General features: G+C 45.0%; 1 protein-coding gene across 2 annotated transcripts in view; it reads right to left on the bottom strand.

Annotated features, from left to right (window-relative positions):
* GNB1 (G protein subunit beta 1) overlaps window positions 1-25,770 on the bottom strand; it is a 319,936-nt gene that overhangs the window by 52,785 nt on the left and 241,381 nt on the right. For both annotated transcript variants that reach the window (XM_085609355.1, XM_085609358.1), the window contains exon 9: window positions 1,466-1,682. In XM_085609355.1, the coding sequence (XP_085465481.1) occupies window positions 1,466-1,682 (217 nt within the window). The remainder of the gene's footprint in view (window positions 1-1,465; window positions 1,683-25,770) is intronic.

The following is a 25,770-nucleotide window of genomic DNA, read 5'->3' as shown; positions in this document are numbered from 1 at the left end:
TGCGTTCTATCCCTATCTATTCCCATTTCCGTAAAGCGCTGAACACCCTTCTGTTCTCTCAGGCGTACTCCTGCTAAATCCCTGGGCTTCTTCTGTGACTGATGGCCAGAGCTCTCAGCGCCAGCGCCACAGTGCGCTTTACTAAATATTTTTTTCATTCATTCACCTTGTGACTTTGCAAAAGTAATGTCAGCATAAGATATGAAGGACTCCGGTTGTTTTTTGTTGCCAAGCGAAGGACACTTCCCAATAATGAAAGAACTGCCATTACATTGTAGAAAAAAAAAAAAGAATAAAAATTAAACTGATCAAAATCTGTTCTGGGAGGCAAAAAATAAACCTGGTTGAGGGATTTGCCTCTTGAGTGTAAAATATACAAGTTAACTGCCAAAGATATGAGCCTTCAGAGAAAGTTTTACTTTCTAGTCTGGGGTCATAAAGGCAAAGCATAGTATTTTCTCACTAAAGCTTTTCCAGGAGTTAGGCCTCTGTTCATTATGTAGAGCTTACAAATGGAACATTAGGGAGATTCAAAGGAGAATGCCTCCTCACTGAAGCTCTGAGTTGTATTTTTCGAATCTATCAGCACGGCACTGAGCAGACACATGGTATTTGCATCTTCGGTTTCACAAGACTTCCAATCCAGGTTTTGGGTGGCAGGACTTCTATGAAGAACTTCTCTTACAATCAAGTTTCATGAAGGATACGACTTACCATGGTCTGTGCCCATCCATCATGCACTATCTGATAGCAACAATGAAGGTGTGGCCTTAAAGGAGACCAGATCCTTTCACGTCTCAAGAGGATATTTTACTTGCCAACTAAACTATTCTTAGATGCATTAAAATGTATCTTGTGGTCATGATAGTGACCACATTACTTCTAAATGGGGTGTAAAAACATCTACTACCTACAAGCTGTGGTTTTCCAAGTCTGGTGCTACTACCTACAAGCTGTGGTTTTCCAAGTCTGGCGGATTTAAAATAAACAAATTATTTTGACTAAAACCCACATTTTTCAGCTGCTTGTATAGCCTCATGGTTTAACTGTAGTCTCAAGGAATGTTTTGGCATTTTCACCATATCACAATCCATTGCACTAAGCATTTTGTTCACAGCACCATTTTCTCCTCACTTAAGCACACACTGGAACGATTTTTCACTAATACACTTATTGAACCATTCTATGCGCTCAGACTTCTTCAAATGTTTTGTATATCCAAAGTTGTGTCTTTGTAAAGGAAACCATTGTCTATATATGTGTTACAGGACTAGTTCGGTCTTCAGGCTTTAAATTGTGCTTGATGTGCCCAGATGTTCAAATGTTTCTCAGTACCAATTCAACACTACCATCATTACCAATACCCTTTAGGGTAAAATGTTTACATTTGAATCTACAGTTACAAAGGACTAAAACCACACTTTATACAAACATTTAATTAATCACAAGTAAAAAGAATGCTTACCTGCTCTATCTGCCTTCAGCGTGTCCCAGACATTGCAGTTGAAGTCATCATATCCAGCTAGGAGGAGACGACCGCTCTTAGAGAATGCTACAGAGGTAATGCCACAGATGATATTGTCATGTGAATACACCATGAGCTCCTGATCGGCACGAAGGTCAAACAGTCGGCAAGTTGCATCATCGGAACCAGTTGCAAACGCATTGCCATTGGGGAAGAACTGAGGGGGGAAAAAGTCACAGAACAAGACAGCTGAAAACCAGGACAAAACGAGGAAATTTTTCGTTGGCCTTATCCATTGAGAATTGAGCCACATTAAATAACTTTTTGCAAATGCACTCTTAACCTAGTTTGCCTAATGAAAGGGCTGTAATAGTGAGTGCTACACTGCGATTTGGGTGGAAACAAATAATTTCATCAAGAAATGGGAATACTTACCAAGAAAAGGGTCCAATAAGTTAAAAATAATTTATTCAACTAAAACAAAGGTTTCTAGTGTGGGTACGGTATAGACCCCATTTTGAGCTGGGACATCATGTAACTTATGAAAAGAAAACAATTACTTACCTGTAACTTTGGTTCTCCAGTATTGGTAACTTTCATAGATTCCCATAGCTTGTATAGTTTCCCGTCGTCGGAATGAGTCCCCAGTAAATAAAAAATACCATAGCAGTAGGTACAAAAAAAAAAAATATATAAAGAAAAAAAAAAAGGCCTACGCCTCATTTCATTTTGTAGCATATCCACCTCTTTTTGTAAAAGAGACCAACACTGAACAACCAATCAGAACAGCCTCACCCCATAGAACCCTCGAGAGAGAGAGAGACTCAGATTTTCATAGCCGTTGTACAACAGTATAACAGAAGATGCTAGAGGCTGAGCTTTCCCAGGAAAGGAGGGTGGGCACATGGGAATCTATGAAAGTTACCAATACTGGAGAACCAAAGTTACAGGTAAGTAACTTGTTTTCTTACTCCAGTACTGAAACTTTTAGATTCCCATAGCTTGTATCAGAATAGCCAGCAGTTAGAAAAAACGCAAATTTTGTGTAATACATTGCATAACCTTGCCATGTCTATATCATAAGAAATACAAGTTACCAAAACACCAGTCAGTAAACATCATTAGATACAAAATGTGCAAAACCAATACCAGGAAGGAGGGTTAGAAGGAAAAGCTCACCACTTACTGGAAGAGATTCCTCAGAACTGCCTGTCCCACTGCAGCATCACTACGCATGGAAGAGTCCAAGCAGTAATGCCTCGTGAAAGTATGGGCACTGCTCCATGTAGTTGCCCAGCACATGTCTTAGATCGGCACTCCAGCAAAGAGCCGCAGAAGAATAAACTGATCTTGTAGAGTGCGGCCGGACCCACCCTTCCAGGGGCTTACCGGCTGCTTGGTGACAGTACTGGATAGCGCTGGCAATTCATCGTGCAACCCCTTGCTTCAAAAGAGGGAAACCCTTGCGAGGGGCACTGAAAGCGACAGAGCTGTGTAGATCTTCTGAATTCCTTGGTGCATTGGAGATAGAATTTTAAACACCTTTGAACATCCAAAGAATAAAGAGACCTTTCCGCTGGAGTTGCAGGTCGAGGAAAAAAAGGATTTGAGAATGACTGGTTCATTCAAATGAAAATCCGAAGGGACTTTCGGGATGAATGTTGGATTTGTCCTCAGAATCAGTGTCCTTTTTAAACTGCAAGAACGGATCCTTGATAGTGAGTGTGTGTAGTTCACCTACCCTCCTGGCTGATGTTAAAGCGAGAACGAGGGCCACTTTCCATGAGAGGAATTTAAGATCCGCCCTATGAATTGGCTCAAAAGGAGGTCTCATGAGTTGGGTAAGGACTAAGTTGAGCTGCCACATAGGTGGTGGTCTAAATGGTGGGAAAACTCTAAAGTCCTTTTAAAAATTGCTCCACGATTCTTGCTGACCAGAGGGAAGGGCCAGAAGATGTCAGTCTGAATCTAGAGATAGCTGCCAGGTGCACTTTGATAGAGGAATGAGCGAGCCCTGATTTAGCCAAAGTCAAAATGTATGGCAAGATTTGATGAGGAGCAGAAGAATAAGGATGTATGTACTCCTGGCGGCACCACAGGCAGAAACGCTTCCATTACAAGCAATAGGTCTTATTCTTACTTGGTGCGCGGGCCTGAGCAAGCACCTCTACATTCTTGTGGGATATTTAGCTTTTGAAATTTTCTGTGCTCAGGAGCCACGCTGTTAACTGAAGCGAGCTCGGATCCGGATGTACCACTTGGCAGTGGGACATAGTCAATAGAGAGGGAATTGGACGATCCAGGGAGAGCAGTAGAAGCTCTGTAAACCAAAACTGGCGGGGCCACCAGAATCATCCTGCAGGGCTCCGCTTTGAGCTTCTTGAGTAGTCTTGGAATTAGTGGAATCGGAGGAAAAGCGTAAACAAAGGTGCCTGACCAGGCCATCGAAAGCGCATTCCCAATGATCCCTGATGGTGTTCCCTGTAATAAGACCATCACCAATTGAGTAACTGGGACCCATTTGCCCCGATAAGGGCTTCCATTTGCTCTAAACATAAAAAGGATCGATTAGATTGCCAAATTAAATCCAGAAATCCCCAACAATGCAAACTGAGGAACCCAAAGTGCAAACATACTGGTCTCCAGATTCCATACCAGGATATACAAATCATGTTTGAAGAAAGCAGAGACTCCCATAGGATAATTTAGTCCAATGCAGAAAGCCCAAAAGAACGATACAAGACTCAGTTCTCCAACCCAGAATATACCATCACCAAAATATTACACAAAAGCCTTCTGTAACACTTATAAATGGAATCTGTATAAAAGAGAAAGTAGACTACTACCTAAGGGGATAGTCAACAAGTGTATACCCACAAAGAACTAGAGCAAAACAAAACGTGAAAACAGACACCACAATAATCCCATCACATCAGCTTCCACTGCACTAAGGAATACACTCAAATCCATAAACTCAAACTTTCACCTTTAAACTCCGGAGACCATTATAAAAGACTTAAAAACACATTGAAGCATCAGACACAGAATACTGCATAATGATCTTTAAGGGCTCATTCCCATGGGAAATTGATTGCACGAGCAGTCTCCCAGGTCTCCCAAATAATACAAGGGAATAATTTATCTTGGGCCATCAAACGGAGTTCCACTCAAGATGCACTGAATCACCATCGATATCAGATTCAGATCTACCTCTGGCAGCGGAAAGTGGCGGGTACTATTACTGCTAGACCTTCCAGTGAGTTTTGGCATGGTCCATCACCAGACACTTCTAGAGAATAGGGATGATCTCAATACATGGAAGTATCCTAAATTGATTTCCGCCTATCAAAAAGATGGGTTAAGCTTGGTCTTGCTTACTCAGTTCAGTTTAACTGCTTTCGGCACAGAGTTTAAAGATAGGCTTTCCTCACCGGTTTAGCAGATCCAATTTGTTCATTCAACCTAACCTACTGCAAATATGTAGATTGCACAAAGACAATACAACTGGAAAACTTAAGGAGCTGAAGTCAAAGACATCCTCCATACATGCAAATGGACCTGATGTAGGGATACGTCTCAGTTGGTGAAGCAAAAAATTGCTTTATTTTGGCAGTTTCTCGCCTAAAATTGCTTCGCCCTCATTGGAGAAAGTATATTCCTCCTGATTTTTTTTAAATCTCTCACTTTCCTCTTCTAAAATGTTAGCATGTATGAGGTCTCCTTGCCATTGGCAAATGAATACTGATCACCAATCGTAAACTCCACTCCAAGAAGGGCTGTTTATGGATTCCAGCCTATTCTTGGTCCTTCAAGTAAATCACATCAGAAGTGCTGTCTACACAATGCAAAAAGACTGACATCTACCAACATTTAGGATTTTTGCAGAAACTACAGACCAGCATCACCCTTGACATACTGTAAGTAAACTATGCATATGTCATGTACATAAGGGCATTACTCTTCCCACTATGCAAAGGATCCACAATGTTCCAGCAAAACCGCTTCTATTTGTTTCTCCAGGGAAATGCTTGAAGCTTTTAAGCAATTGTTCCAAACGTTTAGTGTACCGGTCAAAATCTGATAAATGAAAAAAATCCATCTGCAAAAGCAGGGATCAATCGTGTAAACAAAATATTTGTGTCGGTGTCCAGAAGCACTCCGAAACAATACATTGGAGGGTATTGCTCGGATCTTGACTTGTATTCACACTCTTCAGTGTGACTGCCCATCAACAATGCACAAGTAGGTATCTTTAATATCGGCATCTCACCCGTATGTGAAAGGTACGTGCATTTGTGGTTTATAGCTGCCATGTATTCTCACTTGCCTGTATGGGGAATAACCTCAAGGGATGCCACCTTGAAGTTTTGGGTTTGGATTGACCTGTTGAGTGATCTTAGAGCCAGTATTGGCTTTTGTGAAATCTGGTTTTGGCACCATGAAATAGGTGGAGTAAACCCCTTCTAGTCTCTAATGATAGTACCAACTCTATAGGCTATTTCCTTCCAGTTCTAGTGTATGCTGTTCTTCCCTTTTGATGTTCTTTGGTGGTATCCTGGGAGATGACAACTCAATGCAATAGCTGTGCCTTATGTTTAGTAACCATTGTCGGAGGTGATTCTTCTTCATTCTCCTATAAACCCCCTGATCATCCCTTCAAAGGATGACTTGTACTGGAGGCAATTTCTTGGGAAGTTGCTCATTTGTGTTGATTACCTACCCTCCCCCATGGAGTGCCTCCTCTTCCTCTGCTTTATCCACTAAAGGACTACCTAGCATTTGATCCATACTGCCACTATGATGGTGTTGTTGAGGTACTCTGTTGGCCAACAGTTGCATGTCTCCTCCTGTGGGCGCGCTTTCTCTGCATCATGCCTCCTAAATGGACCCTTTTACTGTAAAGCCACCAGGGCTTTGGATGTCACTTTCCTTTTTCATGCGTTGAAGAGCTTCAGACTTTCTGAAAAGGCAGAATCAAGGAAAGGGCAGGTTTATTACAGTGACTTGTACATCCTGAATAAATCCTGAGATTGAGAGCCAGGCATGTCTGCGTAGAGAAAGAGCACAGAGAAGGTCAGGGCAACAGTACCCTGCACTAATCGTTGTGGCTACGATATTCTGATTAGAACTAGGTACAATGGACCCAGGATGTGACCTTAATGCATCCCCAAAGGGGTGGTATACAACCTCCCCACTCAACAAAAATGGCCCTGCACTCAAAAGAACACATATTTGGTTAGTGAAAGGATGTTGGTGTCCATAGGTTATCACAGACTAAGGAAGAAATATCTTCCCAAATGAAAAACGTTAGTCGGCTTTTTTGATGTAGAAAACTGTTCCTTTAATTCTTTTAATCCATAGAAATGCTTTAAAATCACAGCACGCATTTGACAAGATAGCCGACGCGTTCCGTCCTTCTTGGGACATCTTCAGGGCTTGAGAAGTAAGACAAACCACATGTTCTTTGTGTTTAATCCTTGTGAGCAAGCAAAGTCGTAAGACAAGTAAATGGGATATGTATCTCCCAGAGGCATTTTGTGGCATCTGGTTCAAAAATTGAAAATCCGAACCGGACGTCACAAAAAGCCCCAACTGGGGTCTGCAAAATCACCATGTGTCTCCAGTCTCAATCTAGCTAAGTTCCAAGAAGATTGGACATGTTGCAGGCCCTGCTCTGCCAGTCACATACTGTGTGAAGAATGGGCCATGAAAGAAATGACGGCAGCAGCCAGTAGCCTGAGCAGTAACCATTGTGGTGCTGACCCACTGACGTGTCAGAAGGCAGGAGCCAGAGTGATTTTATTTTGGTGCATGATCAGTCAAAGAGTGGAGAAGAACAGGAAATGGATGCAGAGCTGAGACAATTAACAGTCCCATCTGGGTGTGTGTATGCATGTGGGAACATTTATGTGTGTCTGTGTGACATTGTGTCCCTCCATAAACAGTTTCACTCCCTGAAAGCTTTGCCTAGTGTAAAGGCCAACATAAGTATAAACTATCTCCACTCCTATCATAAGTGGTTAATCTCTGAAACAATTGTGCTCGTTCACGTCATAATAGTGTGTATGGCATAATAATGGGTATCCTTGACCATTTTGGGCATTCTTGGTCTAGCTAAGGCATTCTGGAAGCCATCATTGACCTATTTAGAGCATGAATGGTCAACTTGTAGCTATCCCTGACAATAGTGGGCGCCCCTCGCATAAAAATGGCAATGCCTGATAGTTGAAAGAATTCAAGCCGAGTTGGATCAACCTATTGCTGTGGCCAAGTCCTTTGTGTGGGATGGCATGTGATGCTTTGACGTATTTCATTAAAAAGGGAGGCATTTAATACCAGTAACATTTATCCTGGTGTTTCTTGTGGTAACCTCACCTGTATTGCTTGAGCAGACACTACTAATGATCTTGTGTCATATCTGGTCACTATTTTACAGTGAAAAAATTCTAGTAGCTTTTGAGGACTTTCCTTAAGTAGAAGTCGATCGCACTACAGAAAAAGTTGGGCACCCTGTTTTAGAGTATCAGGCACCCCCTTGTCCGATGCACAGCAATGAGGACACTGAGTGGCTGGTCCAGCTTTACATTGTAAAGACCTTTTGCAGTCACTGGGATTGGCAGACCTGCACAGTGGTGAGAAAATACCACTTGATTTGAAAATTATCTGCTAGGGACACCATGTATGGAAACTGAAGGTCCAAACAAGAGGCACATAGTACTTGTTGAGAAGCAAAAGAGGTCCCATGGTGGGAAAATCCACTGAGCAAGGACAGTCTGCACCACCTTGGAAAAGTTCCAATTTCCTTTCAAAGCCTGCCTAGATAGGGTGTCAGTCATCAAGTTCATCATAATAACTATGTGGCATAAAATCAAGTGACTTTGGTTCAAAAAGGCCCAAAGCCATAGATTGGGAGAGGCTGCAAACGTGACTGGAAACCCAATTGACCCGCAGCAAAATGTACAGTCTGTAAGACACCTGTCCTTAAGTCTAGAGATTTAAGCAGTAGGCATACGTAACCGCTGTTCTGTAGTATGACAAAAGTGCTGAGTGCTTGTTATATCCCCTATGTACATCCGCCACTAGAGATCTTCCATTGACTCCGGGTAGATTATCATCTTAACTGCAATTCAATAGTCAGGACTAAACACTTTACTTTCAATGGTATGCTAGGGAAAGTGTCAGTTTAAATGGGGCTGAAGATGCTTACAACTGGCTCTCCAACAAGGGGTGCACCAACGGAAACTTGGAGTCCGCCTTTGCTTGACAATGGTGCCTAGCTATTTGCCTCTTAACGCAGCTGCTCAAAAGGGTTTCTTTCAAGCCCCTAGAATCAGATCAACAAGAACTTTGTTAAATCAAACTTGTTAAATCGAATAGCCAGACTGTATGATCTCAGTTAACGGCTTTTACTTGAACCCTGTGTCTAATAACACAACTAACACCTCCTTTGCTTTCCAAGTAACAGATTACAAATAAGCACCTCAGTAGTCAGCCAAGCAGGGTAACCTAGGGAAGGGTGGCCTAACCTGCTAGTATTTGGCAGGTTGATGTAGAGATCTGCATTAGACATCTGAAGAGAAATCAAAGCCTGACCCAAATAAAACCTATGCAGGCAAACCTCTGATGTTTCAGAAAGCAGTCAAACAAGGGTTGATTGTCTAAAGAAACCACTCATTTTCAGGCTGTGGCCAACTACTTCATTGAAGGGTGTACAGGCAGATCTTAAGGGCCCAGGGGTGTCACAAACTGCGGTGTTGCAGAAGCCTTGCAGAGGGACACTGGCTCTATACAAGAAATACTATAGGCCAGTTCTACAAGCAGGCAGAGCTGTGACCAGAAACAAATGCTTCAAATCTACCTTGGCAACAGGAGAAGGTGCAGGAAGCGATTTAAAGACCTACAGCCTGGAAAGCTTCAATGTAGAGATCTGCAGGACATTGGTTCCGGGAGCTAGCATCTGTCTGAAGCCTTAAGAGCACAGACAGGTTTTGATGCAGTTGATTCAGGAGTCAGGGACTAGCACTGCAGACTTGGAGACTGCGCCTAAAACAGTTTAAGTAGTTTATGGCAGAGGAGTATGTGTGCTTGTGACAATTACGATACTTTTCAACAGAAAAATACTTTACCTGTCGGTGTAGTTTTGCAGCTTGAAGAATTTTCTGGATTCACTATGCTGTGCATTATTCTGCCATCTAGTGGCTGGGTCAGGAATTGTAGTATTTATTTTTTTGTTGGTGGGTATGGACGTAGTACCATTTGGTGCCCTTCTGTGATGTCGACAGGCTTCCTCCGGAAGCTCCCACCTTTGGTAGCCATCTTCGGATATATATATATATATATATATATATATATATATATATATATATATATATATATATATATATATATATATATATATATATATATTTTTTTTTTTCTCTCTCTCCTCCTTATAGTTCTCTTCCTTGGCGGAGGAGCGTGGGTTCGCTAGTGAATACAGAAAATGCTTCAAGCTGCAAAGCTACATCGAAAGGTAAACTATTCGTTTTGCAGCGTGAATCTTTTATGAATCTTTTTGCAAAGGAAACAAATAGTTTTGTTTTCCTGTATTTTTTGTTCTTTCCACGTAATACAGGACTGCCCTTCTTGCGTCAAGTGTATCCAAAGCTCTTTACGCATTGCTCTTTGGAGTTTGAAAGAAACCTGGTATCTGTATACTCTGATTATGTGGAATCTTGTTCGCACCGTTGGCATGAATTACAGGTCTGTTCTCATGACAATCCCGTTACTATGTATTTGAAAGTAGGGTTCCTGTAGTGTTAGTGCCTGTAGTTCGCTAACTCTACGTAGGGATGTTATTGCCACTAAAAATGCAGTTTTTATTGTAAGCATGTGTAGCATTGCTTTGTGTAGTGGTCAAAAGGTGCTTTCATCATTTGCTCTAGAACTATGTTCAGATTCCATGTTGGTGCTGGTACCATTTTTGGTGGTGCAATTCTTTTTGCACCCTCTAGGAACAGTTTGACCACATTTGAGAAGAAACTCTTCCTGGTTTCCCCTCGTGTACCCCGACAACTGCTGCTAAGTGTACTTTTAGTGATTTAAAACATAATTGACTTTGTAGCAAAATGTGTCAGGTATTTTAGCACTGTTCCTTCTTTTGAAATCTTTCTTGAAAGACTCCTTTTAAGACACCATTGTGTGTAGCTTTTCCATTTCTCGGTTTAACATTTTCTTGTTGTTGGTTTCCTAGCTTCTCTTAGAACAGCCATTGTGCTTTCTGGTAGTTTTAGATGTGTGAACTCTAAGTCTTCAGGAGCCATGCCGCTAGGCCTAAGCTCTCTGGTTCTGGATGAAACACTTTCCCATTTTGCATTGTTAGCACATCTTTTCTTTTTAAAAGTTTGTGCCTTGTTCCTTGTGAAATTTCCATTAGTTCCAAGAACCAAGTCTGTCTGGCCCACTGTGGTGCGATGAGTATTGTCATTTTGCTGATTCTGCATTTGCTGATCACTTTGTCCACTAATGGTATTGGGGGAAAAGCGTACACAAATATCCCTGATCAGTCTATCCATAGCGCATTACCTAGGGACAGGTTGCAAGGTCGCCTGGATGCGAAGTTTTGCCATTTTGCATTGTGTGGTGTTGCAAATAGGTCTATTTGTGGTGTCCCCCATTTCTTGAAAATTCTTTGCATTTGTTTGATTCAGTTCCCACTGGTGGGATTAGGTTTGTCTGCTTCTATATTGTCCTTTCCTGGTAGGTGTATTGCTAAAATGTCTATGTGTCTTGAGCTTGCCCTTCTCCAAATCTCTTGTTCTAGAGTTGAGTGCTACAGACCGAGTACCTCCTTGTTTATGTAAAACATTGTTCTGTGTTGTCTGTATCAACACCCTTTTCCCGTATAGCTCTTTCTGAAAGGCTTTTAAGGCCAAGAACACAGATTTTAGTTCCAAGATATGGATGTGTTTCACCACATCCTGTGGTGCCCACAATCCCCTTACTTTGAGATTGTTCATGTGTGCTCTCCATCCTATTAGGGAAGCATCTGTTATGGTCACTGTTGGAGGTGGTGGTGTGAAAGTCTCCCCCTGTGCTATGTTTACCTAGTTCCACCATGCCATCTCTTGATGAACTCATCGCTGCCTCACTCCCCCTCAACGTCTTCGTGGTAAAGACAGCAGGCGTTACAGTCCTCGCTCTGATGGCCCAGCAGCAGGGACAGGTTGCTGATCCTTTTGAGCACATTTGTGGAGGAAGTTCTTACAAAACTTGAACAGCGTCTTGTCCATTACCACGCCCAGGGAGCCGCTGCATGCGCATTCTCCGATAGTCGAAGATCTTGTTTTTCTTCCTTCGAACTGGGTTTGTCTTTTGATTTAAAGTTGAAAGTGGAAGACACCGTCCTACCGATTTTCCTAGATTCTTCTCTCCAATCTTGGGAGCTCCTCTGTATCGATACAGACCCAACGGCGGAAAAAAATAATCTGAAGATGGTTACCAAAGGTGGGAGCTTCCGGAAGAAGCCGGTTGACGTCACAGAAGGGCACCAAATGGTACTACGTAGACGCCCACCAACAAAATATTTTAAAGAGAAGGAATATGCTACTTACCAGTATGCATCTGTTCTTGGCATGTAGAGCTGCAGATCTGTACACTTTTGCATAGATCGCCATCTGGTGTTGGGCCCGGATGTTTGCAGTTTGTTTTTCTTCTTGGACAGTCTTCGGAAGTCACGAGTTCGGTGACTCCTCCTTCGGTCCGTACTGCGCATGGGCTTCGGCTCCATCCTCAGATTGTTTTTCGCCAGCAGGAAAAAGATGGAGCGTAGTGATAATAGTAAGAAACCCATGTGTGTTGTATCTAAATAAGATAGACTGGAACGGATACAGGTAGCCAGGGAGGCGGGTGGACGTGTACAGATCTGCAGCTCTACATGCCAAGAACAGATGCATACTGTTAAGTAGCATATTCCGTTCGAGGCATATGAGCTGCAGATTGTACACTTTTGCATAGATTATATAGCAGTACCCAGCCCTAGCGCAGACCACCGGTATCCGTTGCAGCGGTTTGAAATAGTGTCTTAAGTACAGCCTGGCCCACACTAGCTTGTTGCTTGGAATGCACGTCTACACAGTAATGTTTTGTGAAGGTGTGCGGTGTTGACCATGTGGCTGCTTTGCAGATGTCATCTAAGGGTATGTTCCCTAGAAAAGCCATAGAAGCCCCTATCTTTCTTGTAGAGTGGGCTTTAGGTGGAACAGATAATGTTCTTTTTGCCTTGTGATAGCAAATTTGTATGCACTTTACAATCCACCTAGCTATCCCTGATTTAGAGATGGGGTTGCCTTTATGCGGTGGAGAGAAGGAGACAAACAATTGTTTAGTCTTCCTGAAAGGTTGGGTTCTTTGTATGTAGTACAGTAAAGCCCTTTTAACATCAAGTGTATGTAGAGCCCTTTCCGCAACAGATTGAGGTTGCGAGAAAAAAAACGGTAACTCCACCGATTGATTAAGATGGAAGGGGGAAATGACCTTGGGCAGAAATTTGGGATTTGTGCGAAGTATCACCTTGCTGTGATGTATCTGTAAAAAGGGTTCTTGTATAGTGAACGCTTGTATTTCACTAACCCTTCTAAGGGAAGTGATAGCTACGAGGAAAGCTGTTTTCCATGTGAGGAACTGTAGCTCACATTTATGCATTGGCTCGAAAGGCGGACCCATTAGCCTTGTAAGAACTACGTTTAGATTCCATACAGGGGAAGGTGGTGTCCTGGGTGGAATTACTCGTTTAAGGCCTTCCATAAAGGCTTTAATAGCGGGCACTCTGAACAGTGATAAATGCTGTCTGTTTTGCAGGTAAGCAGCAATTGCTGCTAGGTGTAGACGTATGGATGAATATGCCAGGTTACACCTTTGAAGATGGAGCAGATAGCATATGTGGTGCTGTATGGATGCATCTAAAGGGTTGATTGTATTGTTACGGCAGTAAACAACAAATCTCTTCCACTTTGCGGCATAGCATGCTCGAGTGGTAGGACGTTTGGCTTCCTTGATCATGTTCATGCAATCAGGGGGAAGGTTAAGGTATCCAAATTCTAAGATTTCAGGAGCCAGATCGCAAGGTTGAGCTGAGCTGGGTCCGGGTGCCTGATTTCTCCATGGTTCTGGGTTAGGAGGCATGGGGACAGGTGCAGTTTTTGATGTGGTACCACCGATAGCTGTAGTAGTGTGGTGTACTACGGCTGCCTGGCCCATGTTCGGGCTACCAGAATGAGAGTGAGGGAGTGCTGTTGTAGCTTCCTTACCACTAATGGAATTAGCGGGAGAGGTGGAAAGGCGTATGCAAATTTGCCTGACCAGTTCATCCATATCGCATTGCCTTTGGACAATGGGTGTGGGTATCTGGCGGCGAAGCTTGGGCATTTTTTGTTTGTGGGTGGCGAAGAGGTCTATTTGAGGATGCCCCCACCTGTGGAAGAATGGGCGAAGAACTTGTGGGTGCAGTTCCCATTCGTGCATTTGCTGCGTTTGTCTGCTGAGCAGATCTGCCATGGTGTTTTGTATGCCTGGGACGTGTTGTGCCAGGAGAAAGATTTTTTGTGGAATTGCCCATCTCCATATGCTCTGTGCTAAGCGGGAGAGCTGGGGAGAGGGTCCCCCCCCCTGTTTTTGAATATAATACATTGCAGTCATATTGTCTGTGTGAATGAGGACTGCTTTGGTTGAAATTTGTCTCTGAAAGGATTTCAGGGCTAGAAAGATCGCCAATAGCTCCAGATGGTTGGAGTAATCTTTGCTGTGGCGTCCATAGACCTTGCACTGTGAGGTGTAGAAGGTGCGCTCCCCAGCCGGAGAGCGATGCGTCCGTTGTTAGAATCACCTGGGAAACCGGGTCTAGGAACGGCCGCCCTTTGGAAAGGTTTGTGGTGTTCCACCACTGCAGAGAGTGATGTGTGCGGCCGTCCACCGACACCAGATCTGTAAGCTGTCCCTGGGCCTGGTTCCACTGCCATGCTAGGCACTCTTGGAGTGGACGCATGTGGAGTCTTGCATGGGGCACTATGAAGATGCAAGATGCCATCATCCCTATTAGCTTCATAAACACTCTTGCTGGGAGAGAGTGCTGAAGAATGCATGTTTGGCGCAAGGCTTGTATGCTTGCGATTCTGGCTGAATTGGGATAGGCTATAGCTTTGGAGGTGTCTATAGTGGCCCGAGATATTGATTTGTGTGAGATGGTATGAGGTGGGACTTTTGATGGTTCGCCGTGAAGCCTAGCTGGTGGAGCAGTTGGATGGTGCTGTTTGTACGTTGCACACACTGGTCGTAGGACGCTGCTTTTATCAGCCAGTCGTCCAAGTAAGGAAAGACGTGAATGTGTTGTCTTCTGAGGTGAGCTGCTACTACCGCTAGGCATTTGGTAAACACCCGTGGTGCGGTTGTGACCCCGAAGGGGAAAACCCTGAATTGGTAATGCTGACCGTCCACCACAAACCTGAGGTACTTCCTGTGAGAAGGGTGTATTGGAATATGAAAGTATGCGTCTTTCAAGTCCAGTGTAGTGAGAAAGTCTCCCTGACAGAGGAGTGGGAGAACTTGGAGGGTGACCATATGGAAATGGTCCGAATGTATGTATGCATTTAGAGGCCGCAGGTCTAGAATGGGCCGTAGGGTCTCGTCTCTTTGGTATTAGAAAATGCAGAGAGTAGACCCCTAGATTTTGCAGATTGACGGGGACCTGCTCTATAGCTTGTTTTTGCAGGAGGGAGATTACCTCCTGTTTGAGCAGTGTGGTGTGTTCTTGTGACATTGTACGGTGCCTGGGTGGAATATTGGGTGGGGGTAGATGTTAGTTCGAGACAGTAGCCTGACTGAACAATTTGTGTCCCCCATTTGTCTGATGTTATGGTCTCCCAGGTGTGAAGAAAATGCCGTAGTCTGCCCCCGACTGGAGTGGAATGGTCTGGGGGAAGCGGGGGAAAGTCATTGGGCGGGTGGTGTGGCAGAAAGGGTGTTGTTGGTTTTGCCCCTGCCTTTATTATTGTTTCCCCTATATCCACCCCTCTGATAGCCCTTTGAGAAGGTATTCTGAGGAGGGGACTTGTAGGAAGTAGAGGCGCTATCGGCAGAGTAACCTCTGCCTGTGCCCCGAAAGGAGGAACGACGAAATGAACGTCTAGGGGTCTGGGATTGTAATGCCCCCATAGACTTTGCTGTATCCGTGTCCTTCATTTTCTCCAATGCTTCGTCCACCTTTGGACCAAATAGGTGTTGTTGGTCAAAGGGGTGATTTAATATAGATGCCTGGACTTCTGGCTTAAACCCTGAGATTCTGAGCCAGGCATGACGACGAAGCAAAACACTGGTGTTTATAGCTCTAGAAGCTGTGTCTGCTGCGTCAAGGGCACATTTAATTGAGGTGTTGGAGATGAGCTTTCCCTCCTGTATTAGCTCATGAGCCCTGTGTATGTTTGTCTGGGAGGTGTTGCATGATAGAGCACATTACGATGAACTGGAGGCTATCATAATGTGCAAGCAGAGCTTGTGTGTTGGCAATGCGCCACATATTTGCGGCTTGCGAGGCAGTGCATTTACCAGACGCATCTAAGAGCTTTGACTCCTTATCTGGTGGCGGAGCCTCCCCTGAGGATTGAGAGTTAGACCGCTTCCTAGCTGTGGATACCACCAATGAGTCCAAGGGAGCAGGTCCTTTAATATATGCAGGATCTGTGGGGGCTGCTTTATATTTTCTCTCTATCCTGGGGTTTAGTACCCTAGCTCTGACTGGGTCCTTGAACACCTCTGCAGCATGTTTGGTCACCCCTTTTAGCATGGGCAATATTGCTGTGGCCTTATCTTGTATGTCAAAAGTGTCCAGCAGGAAATCGTCGTCAACTGGCTCACTATGTAATTCCACCCCATGGTAGTGTACCGCCCGCTGTATTAAGTGGTGGAACCCCAGGGAGTCCTCTGGAGGAGAGGGCCTGGATGGATAAATGTCATCCTGAGGCACATCCGGTACATCGGGGTTGTGGTAATCCTCCCATGGGTCTGGTGTCCCTGGAGGTGTGGGGTCTATTGGGGCGTCTGCCGGATCATAATCTAGATCTCCATAATCAGGGTCTGGAGATGGGGTTGGAGAGCGGTGAGGCAAAGGTGGTGGAGATATGGGAGGTGGAGAAGGTGGTGGGGAGGGTACTCTGAAGGGGGATGTGGCAGAGTCCTTCCGTTTTGGCGGTGGAGGAGGATCTGGCTTGTGTAAATGTCTTTTTTTGGAAGACAAAGTTAAATGACCAGTCTTTGGATCCTTTGTTAAAGATTTTTGATAAGGATCAGGCGTAAATAGTTCTTGTGGCACCGAATCGTCTGTCGGTGCCGATGTTTTCGGAGCCGAGGGCTTCGATGGTTTCTCCATGCCTTTTTTGGGGGGGGGGATCTCCGATTTCTTCGGTGCCGAGGCGGGCTTTGGCGCCGGAGCGTCGGTGCCGAGGGGCTTATGCTTAATCGGCACCGAGAGTGCAGGTTTCGAGCCCGATGACTTCGGTGCCGAACGGTCTTTTTCGGCACCAGGAGTAGGCTGGCTCGAGCCGCCGGGAAACTTATGCTGCATCGACACCGGGCCCGAAGGTGGGGTGATAGAAGCTGTATGTTTGGTTTTCCCTAGGCCCGAAGGCGAAGGTGTAACCGGAGTCTCTTTCGATGTGGGTACGGGAGTGGGAGGGGGTAAAGTACTCACGACCCTCTGCGCCGGTGTTCTCTTCCAGGTCAGAGTCGTCGGCCTCGGAAGCGCTGATGGGTTCTTCCTCCTGCTCTGTGTGCTGTTGCCCCGAAGCTCCGGTGTCGTCTCCGAAGATGTCGGGTGGAGCCGAAGTCGATGAGTGCGCCATGGTGCGTCGAGCTCTTCGATCCCGGATGGTCTTTTTCGATCGAAAAGACTTGCAGACGGGGCAGTCTCGAGCCTCGTGTTCGGGAGAGAGGCAGAGGATACACACCTGATGGAGGTCGGTGTGGGGAAATTTAGACCCACATTTTGGGCACTTTTTGAAGGGAGTCCTTTCCATCGGCCGAGACCGGAGTCGAGGGAGGCCCGTGATGATGTCTGGAATCGAAAAGTGCCGCCGAGAGAGATGAAGAAGATGATTTTTATCTTAAGAATCTCGATGGACGAGTATTTTCCGTCGAAGGTCGAACTGGAAAGGTTCGAAGCCGGAGCACGAAGTAACACATCCGAGCCCGATGGCGGAAAAAAACAATCTGAGGATGGAGCCGAAGCCCATGCGCAGCACGGACCGAAGGAGGAGTAACCGAACTCGTGACTTCCAAAGACTGTCCAAGAAGAAAAACAAACTGCAAACATCCGGGCCCAACACCAGATGGCGATCTATGCAAAAAAGTGTACAATCTGCAGCTCATATGCCTCGAACATACTATTCCGGACCCGAGCACTAGAAGGCGGAATATTGCGCAGCATAGTGAATCCAGAAAAGATTTACGTTGTAAAACCTGCTCTAGGACATTTCCCAGGTCTGATGCTACTCATTTGTGAGTTTTTGGGAGTGGGAAGGCACACCACAGCGTGACCTAGCTCCTTGATAGTTTGTGAGTGTCAAGTATACACCTGTCGCAGTGATGATGCAACTGCAACAAGCATTGAAAATGCAATAGGTCTAGCCTTCTTTTAAGTTAAAGCAATTCTGTTTGTAATTAGGTGGCTCTTTAGCTTTGCTTTTATTAGTGTTTTTCAAACTTTCATGTACATAACATGCATATGTATGCGTATATGTATGCATGCTTGTATTTAAATAGATATGCAGATATATATGAGGGGGGAAGAGCAAGGGGGAAGAGCAAGGGGGAAGAGCAAGGGGGAAGAGCAAGGGGGAAGAGCAAGGGGGAAGAGCAAGGGGGAAGAGCAAGGGGGAAGAGCAAGGGGGAAGAGCAAGGGGGAAGAGCAAGGGGGAAGAGCAAGGGGGAAGAGCAAGGGGGAAGAGCAAGGGGGAAGAGCAAGGGGGAAGAGCGGTAGATAGAGACAGGCTCTGAGGATGAAACCACGTCTCTGTCTCCGAGGGACATCTGTCACTGCAACCGCCTGAACTTTTTTCAGACCAGATCAAACCATACAGGGTTCAAGAAAAAACTGAGAAACAAGCATTTACAATGCAATGGTCTCGGCATTGTTAAAGTTAGAGCTATTGGCATTGCTCATGACATTCTTTCCGTTTATGTTTTTTTATGTAAAACATTTAAAGAAACGGCATTGTTATTTACAACGTCAATAGCTTAATCACTCTCAAATGTGAGACGCATTGCATTTGCACCCACACAGAGCCACACACAAAGCCACCCACACACAGAGCCACTCACAGAGCAACCCCCCCCCCCCACACACACACGCAGTAGCCCACTGACCTATTTACATTATGTGGTTTTCCGCTACTGTATAACACCGGCACAGCAGGCTTTGTAATCTGAATATTTCTTGATTAAATAATACTCAAAACAAATGAACCTCAATATAGATCTCACTATAAAGTGCAAGTGACTATTTACAGAAACATAATTGTCATAAAACAATGGCCAGCAAAAGATTTGTAACCAATCCCACAGTTCTGGCCTGAGGTTTCTAAGGCTAAAAAGAAGCATTTAATTACATTTAGCAGCATCTAGAGGATAACAAAGACCCACAGAGTGGTCTTCAGGCAACACTGCCAGCAACATGAGGATTCTTGGGGTTGAAGCGACTGTTGAAGATCCTGTTGCCGAAGTAACTGATGACATGTTCCTACCCCTTGTCAATAATCCACCTATCTCTGAAAGGCAGATTTAAAGGGCCATCCAATGAGTGATGTCACAGTAGGTCTCTACAGCCAAGCACACAAAATCTGGAATCCATGCTGCTGGTGATTAACAGTGCTACAGGGCATGATAAAGATACCCCCCACACCCCTTATGTTGTATGACCCTTTTAACTAGTGCACTATTAGAACTTGACTTCACAATCTCCATTATGTTTTGGGCGTCCTCTCTTGTTGCCTTGATCATGCATGAGGTAGTAAGTGCGTAATACCTTGCACTGCTCTCGTCTGACATTCGGGCTCTCGGATGCAGCTATCGAACTCTGCCTTAAAATGGAAACATTTATGGTCTGCATCCCTGCTTTCAGGCTGCTGCACTGCCTCCTCTTACTTTTTATTCACCGTTTTGCCTTCAGGGTCCCACGAGGCTCCCTTATTATTTCCATCAATGAACTCCCCAGACCAAATCACCTACTTTGCTCGGCCTCTACACTTCTGAATGAGAGCGACTCTGCAGCACACACATTTACACAGAATCGCAAGTGCAACTGGCATATGTGATCACTGCTCTGTGCGCTCTACAGAGAGGCCAAGGACTGGATGCCAATGTGTTATGAACACCTTTTGGCCGACTGACAGACACTGAGAAACTCACGCTGCCTTCACCCTTAACTCAAATATGGGACCTATCTTCACCTAGATGCGACTCAATTCAAAGCAGGCACTATACAAGAGTAATACGCTGCCTGAAAAAACTACCTTAACACATCCTGGAAGTAAAGCTCTTGGGGGAAAGATGATATGTAAGGCATGCGAAATATAAACAGCGATGTCTTGCATTACCCTAACTTATTTACACTAGTTGTTCAGAAATCGATCTGATTTTTTGCCTGTAAAGTTAAAGATATGAATACAGTCCCCGAAATTGACCCATTTCAATGTCCGTTTATAAATACTTCCAGGTCCGAGACCAGGCCCACTTAAAGCCCTGCGTTGGCATGTTTTTACCCCTCTTTGTAGAAACGCCGAATGCCATTAATACATACATTTCCAAAAGATTTTTTGTGTGTTTAGGACGAGGCACAGAGGGGCCGTGAGAGGAAGTTAGACCGAGGAACTGCGCAAAAAAAGGTTTCTTACATCACCCGGGAAACATTGAGGTAGACATTTCCAGAACAGGCGCGTGACAGAGGAGAAATGCAAAACATAAAAATGCAAAAAAGCAATAATCACGATGACCCTTTTAGTGCACCGAGTCCAGTTTATTCGTGCAGCTGTTTCGCTGACCTCCGCATCAACCCAGCAAGATCATTTTCAAAGCGGCCCACAGCGAAAACAAGCCAAGAAGCTGTTCCCGGCTCTCTGGAGGGATCCGCGCCCTGCTCCGGACATGAGGCAGAGATTAACAGGGGAGGCGGCACCGTAAATCAGGACGCAGGGGGGGTGTCATTAACCCCACACCAGGAATCACAACACCGGTGTGAAGGGCACACCCCAGTCATATTACAGATCCTTCCCCCGCCTCTAGGCACATCCCTGGCCCCACTGCTCCTCTGTCCTCCCAGGCCCCGCTGGCTGAAGTTTACAGTCTTCATCTTGAATACCCAAACGTATACAAGCCGCCGCCTCCGTGATTATTTTTTTACAGACTTACAGCTATAGCATCGACTCATCAACATGTTCAGTCACGAGCAGCCTTTCTGAAAATGAAAAACACTACACCACGACGCAGTAAAAGTCACTTCCGCTTCCAGGCCGCACCCAGCCCTTTAACTGCTTGTTTACTGCTACGTCCTGCCTTTGGCCTATGTACGCGCTGTCCAAATATCACAACCACACATAGCTGGGAGTCATTTTTTTACAACAACAAAATCCTACGAGGCACCCCCCTCCGCCCACGCACAGCCCCACACGAGCTCGCCACACGTACTTGCCTCCGAGGAACCGCCTGTGCCCATGAAGGGGCGGGAGCTAGCCATGATAGGCAGACCCAGCCCTGCAGGAAGTGGTAATGTTCACGACATCTGTTGCAGATCCAGGCTCTGGATGAGATCATGTGTTTACTTCTCTTCCCGTTTTCACAAGTGTGGATGACACAAGGCGAGCTTTAGGAGCAGGAGGAAGCAAACACCACAACTCCGTGATGCTAGGGTAGAAAACATCCGACTAGGCCGATTACGACCATCTCTCCAATCCCAGCCGATCCCCAGGGGCATAATATAATTAAACAGAAAATACGCAGATATTTAGGCAGTGAAATTCTGTGTTTCTACCGGGATGAAGGTTTCGCAACAGAAGAGTAACCCGAAAACTGCCATGGGCCTAAACACCACACCACTGCTTTTCTCCGAGGTCAAGAAGAAATGCCTCGGAGAAACGCAGTGTCCTTTTCGGATTCGGGGGCGTGTTTGTCTTTTCTCTCCTCCAGCCATTGGCTGGAGGAGAGAATGAGACTATTTAAAAAACACGCCCCCCGATCCGAAAAGGACGGGGCCTAATCGGAGTGACTGACCTCTTCTCCAGTGGCTGGCCAGCATTTACGAGGCCAGCCAATGGAGAACAGGAGAGAAGAGGGGCGGGTGCAAGCCCCTCTTCTCAAAGACATTAAATCTCCGGACTTCCGGTCTGCCGACCGGATGGTCCAGAGACCTAAAAAACTTCCAAAAGTGCCCACTATTGTGTTTTACGCAGGAAGCCTCAATCAAGGAACATCAAACAATCTACTCCACTGGTCGGAATGGAAGCGATTTTCCATTTCCAACGTTCGGAAAGAACCGGCAGTAGACAGGAAGCGTTTAAAACGTGCACAGGTAACTAACACTGGCCATCAGGCAGACCCTTTGAAGGCCCCTATAAATGAGTCTTCTTGACTTCAGGCAACCTAATTCAGTGGCATGAGCTCATCACAAGATTCATAAACCTGCAGCATAACAGTGGACATATAGTGAAACCGGTTATCAGGAAAAACAAAATGACGGTCTCACACTGCAAAAGCTCTTCTAGAGTAAGTAGTAATAAAAAGTACCCCCAGTAACAACCTTGTTTCCTATATGGGTTGGCGCCAGGAATGTTGCTCGACCACTTGATCCAGTTTTTATTGACCGGGTCCTGCTTGCATGTAGCAGTGCTCCCAGTGCGTTTCTTTGCACGTGCTCTCTCCACGCAAAGGCTTCACGCTTAAATCTAATCCTGGCGTCTCTGCTTAATCACACTGTGACCCTGGGCAAATAAACCCCCCCCCCCCCCCCTTTCAGTGTTCTTATATAGTATGCATTTAACTGTATTATCATTAACTAGCGGGTCATCACTTGAGCTAGGAAAGGAGCACGTTTATCTGACAGCAAACATGAACTGCAAAAGCTTTTCTACAGCAAGTAGTAACGAGTGGTGCTCGCGTGCCACAGCGAGCCATGTGGATTCAATTATTGCGCCAGTGTCTGGGCATGATAATTGAAACCACATGGCAGCAGTGCACGTAAGACACCAATAGGCCATGGGCGGAGCAATGCGCTCGCCTTTGTCCCATTTCGTGCTGTCTTTTATAAAAAGACGCACGCAAAGGCCAATAGCGTGGGCCAAAAGGAAAAGCACACGCACAAGCGTGTGCTATTCCTAGGTCCGCTTTGAAACCCCCTACAAGAGGTCTCGCTGCATGAGCAATGCTGCGCACTGCAACGCTAGGCGCAAGACCTAAAAATCACATGTAATCACTTCGGGTGTGGGTGGAAAAAGGGTCCAATATGGACATCGGTTTGCTCCAAGATAAACAGAGCTAAAATCTTGAATGGTTTTAAATGGACACATGGTCTCTGCATGAAGAAAAGTTAAAGCTGATAAGGGTTAGCACACTTCAAAGATCAGACGAACCATTGAAGGCACCACAAAAGGCACTCCAGGGCTGCAGATAAAAAAGATTGATGTCAGAGGGTGTCCTACATGAGTCATACCCAGTGGAGAACCACCACCTCATCTGGAGGAGTTCCATGCTCACAGGTGTTGCTGGCAATTAATTTTTGTGCCTGATGTTAGTCAAAGAGAAGGAATCTAGGTCATGTATTTAAAAAAAAAAATTTAAAAAAATAAACACAATTGGAAGTAATACTGTTTTAAGTGCGCAATTTGGTGGCTGGGGCACCAGCTGCAAAGTTGCACTAGTGCGGCCCTTCTGGCACCAATGTAACTTGTGCCAGATAGATGGCTCAGAGGCCAATAAAAGGTTAGATTGGTGTAAGCAAGGCTTGGCAGTCAAATTCTCCATCACCCGCTCCCACGTCCTACACCTTTTTGTATGCTCAATATCGAAGGTTGGTTGGGGTGTGCGGGCACAACATCCCTTAAGGTTCCACTAGTTGGGTGATATTTAGGTTACTAGGTATTGCTTTTTTCCCCCTACGATTTTTGGTTCTGCCTTTCGTTATTTCCGGAGTTTCTCTTTGGATGACAGTGCAAAGTCTTTCCATTAAAAGAAACACCTCTGCAGAGACTTTAGGTTTTACCCTAAATATTATTTCGACTCCTGCTACACTATTGTATATATCAAAACTTAGGTGTTTGTTTACAGAGTGGTACAACTATTCCCTTGAAGTTTCTCTGGGGGCGATTGCATCCTTTTCAACTGGTGTCTCCATTACCATATTGCCCATTTGCAATGCTCTATTCAGTTCTCACTATAGTGCTGGAGTATCCGAGAGTGGTACTTTTAGGATTAACGTAAAGAGTCCAACACTGTATCCTTTGATTGGTAACCCGGATAATCTCCATTAAGGAAAGTAAGAACCAAACTAAAGGTCATTTGCCATCCTTCTGTGACGGTAGCATACAGTTTGATATTAAGTTTAATAGGGTCATATACACTAATATAGAATATTGTGGTGGGTAACCAGAACGGTGGGGAAATAGGTTGCCTGAAATTACTACAAAAATCGGCATTCACTTCATATTCTGAAACAAAAAAACATTTGCATAGGAACTTAAAGGGTTAAAAAACCATACAAATGTCATTCATTGTGAGGATAGAATAGGACGCAATAAAACAGTCTGAATTCCAAAAGTAGTCTATTGACAAATAAAAAAAGCACTTTAAATAGAATGTACATAAACGTTATAAATATTAGTTTCACTTTCGAAACAACTTAATTTATTTCTGAGCAAGTAATCATTTTGGTGCGGTGGGAAGAGGGGGGAGGCCGGTGATTCTGCACACGTTTTCTGGATCAGAAACAGGAACAGGCTCAATCCATATCTTCCCAATTCACAAAGATTTCAGTAGGACTGATTGAGAATTTGCAGCAAAGAGCACTCCCAAACGCAATGTGGCAGTCAGCATTAAATACAGGCCTTGCATCAGGTTCAATGTCAAGCACCTCTGCAAATATAAATGAAGGCAGAGGAGAGGACCTGTCCAACTGACATGAATAGTAGACTGAGACAGTATGGGGTCTCTTCTAGAACAGCAGAGGATAAAGAATGAATATGCTACTTACCAGTATGCATCTGTTCTTGGCATGTAGGGCTGCTGACATTCATATCTGTGCATAGACCGCCGCCTAGTGTTGGGTCCGGATGTTTGCACGTTGTTGTCCTGGAAGAGTCTTCGAAGTATCCTTGGATAGGTGACTCCTCCCCTGGACTACAGTGCGCATGGGCATCCCCTCCATCCTCAGATTGTTTTTCGCCATTGTGGCAGTGAAGGAGTAGATACAGAAAGTGATGACCATGCTTTACAGTAATTCTGAGAGCTGCAGCTGCGACAGGCGCCGGGAGGAGGGAGGGCGATATGAATGTCAGCAGCCCTACATGCCAAGGACAGATGCATACTGGTAAGTAGCATATTCAGTTCGAGGCATGTGGGCTGCTGAATTCATATCTGTGCATAGAATGTATAGCAGTGCCCTCTATTAGCGGCGGCTACCCGTGCCAGCTGCAGCGGTCTGAAAAAGAGTTTTTAGAACAGCCTGTCCTACAGCTGCCTGCTGTTTTGACTGCACATCTACACAATAGTGTTTAGTAAAAGTGTGTGTAGTGGACCATGTGGCTGCTCTGCATATATCATGCAGGGGAATATTTCCTAGAAAAGCCATGGAAGCCCCTAACTTACGTGTTGAGTGGGCTCGTGGTGGAATAGTTAATGTGCGTTTTGCCTTTTGATAACAGATTTGAATACACTTAACTATCCATCTGGCTATCCCCGCTTTGGAGATGGCGTTACCTTTGTGGTGCGGGGCAAAGGCAACGAACAGTTGTTTTGTCTTCCTGAAGGGTTTAGTCCTGTCGATGTAGTACATGAGGGCCCTTCGTACATCTAGTGTATGGAGTGCCCTTTCTGCGACAGTTTGCGGGTTTTGGAAGAAAACGGGCAGTTCGATAGTCTGATTCATGTGGAACTGCGATATTACTTTGGGCATGAATTTTGGGTTGGTACGTAGTACGACCCTGTTGGCATGAACCTGTATAAATGGCTCTTGAACGGTTAGTGCCTGGAGTTCACTAACTCTTCTTAAGGAAGTGATCGCTACCAGGAAAGCTACT

The sequence above is a fragment of the Triturus cristatus genome, chromosome 1_2, assembly GCF_964204655.1.
Source record: "Triturus cristatus chromosome 1_2, aTriCri1.1, whole genome shotgun sequence".
Lineage (NCBI taxonomy): Eukaryota > Metazoa > Chordata > Amphibia > Caudata > Salamandridae > Triturus > Triturus cristatus.
The sequence above is the reverse complement of the archived record's forward strand: the minus strand, read 5'-3'. Positions and strand labels throughout refer to the sequence as shown.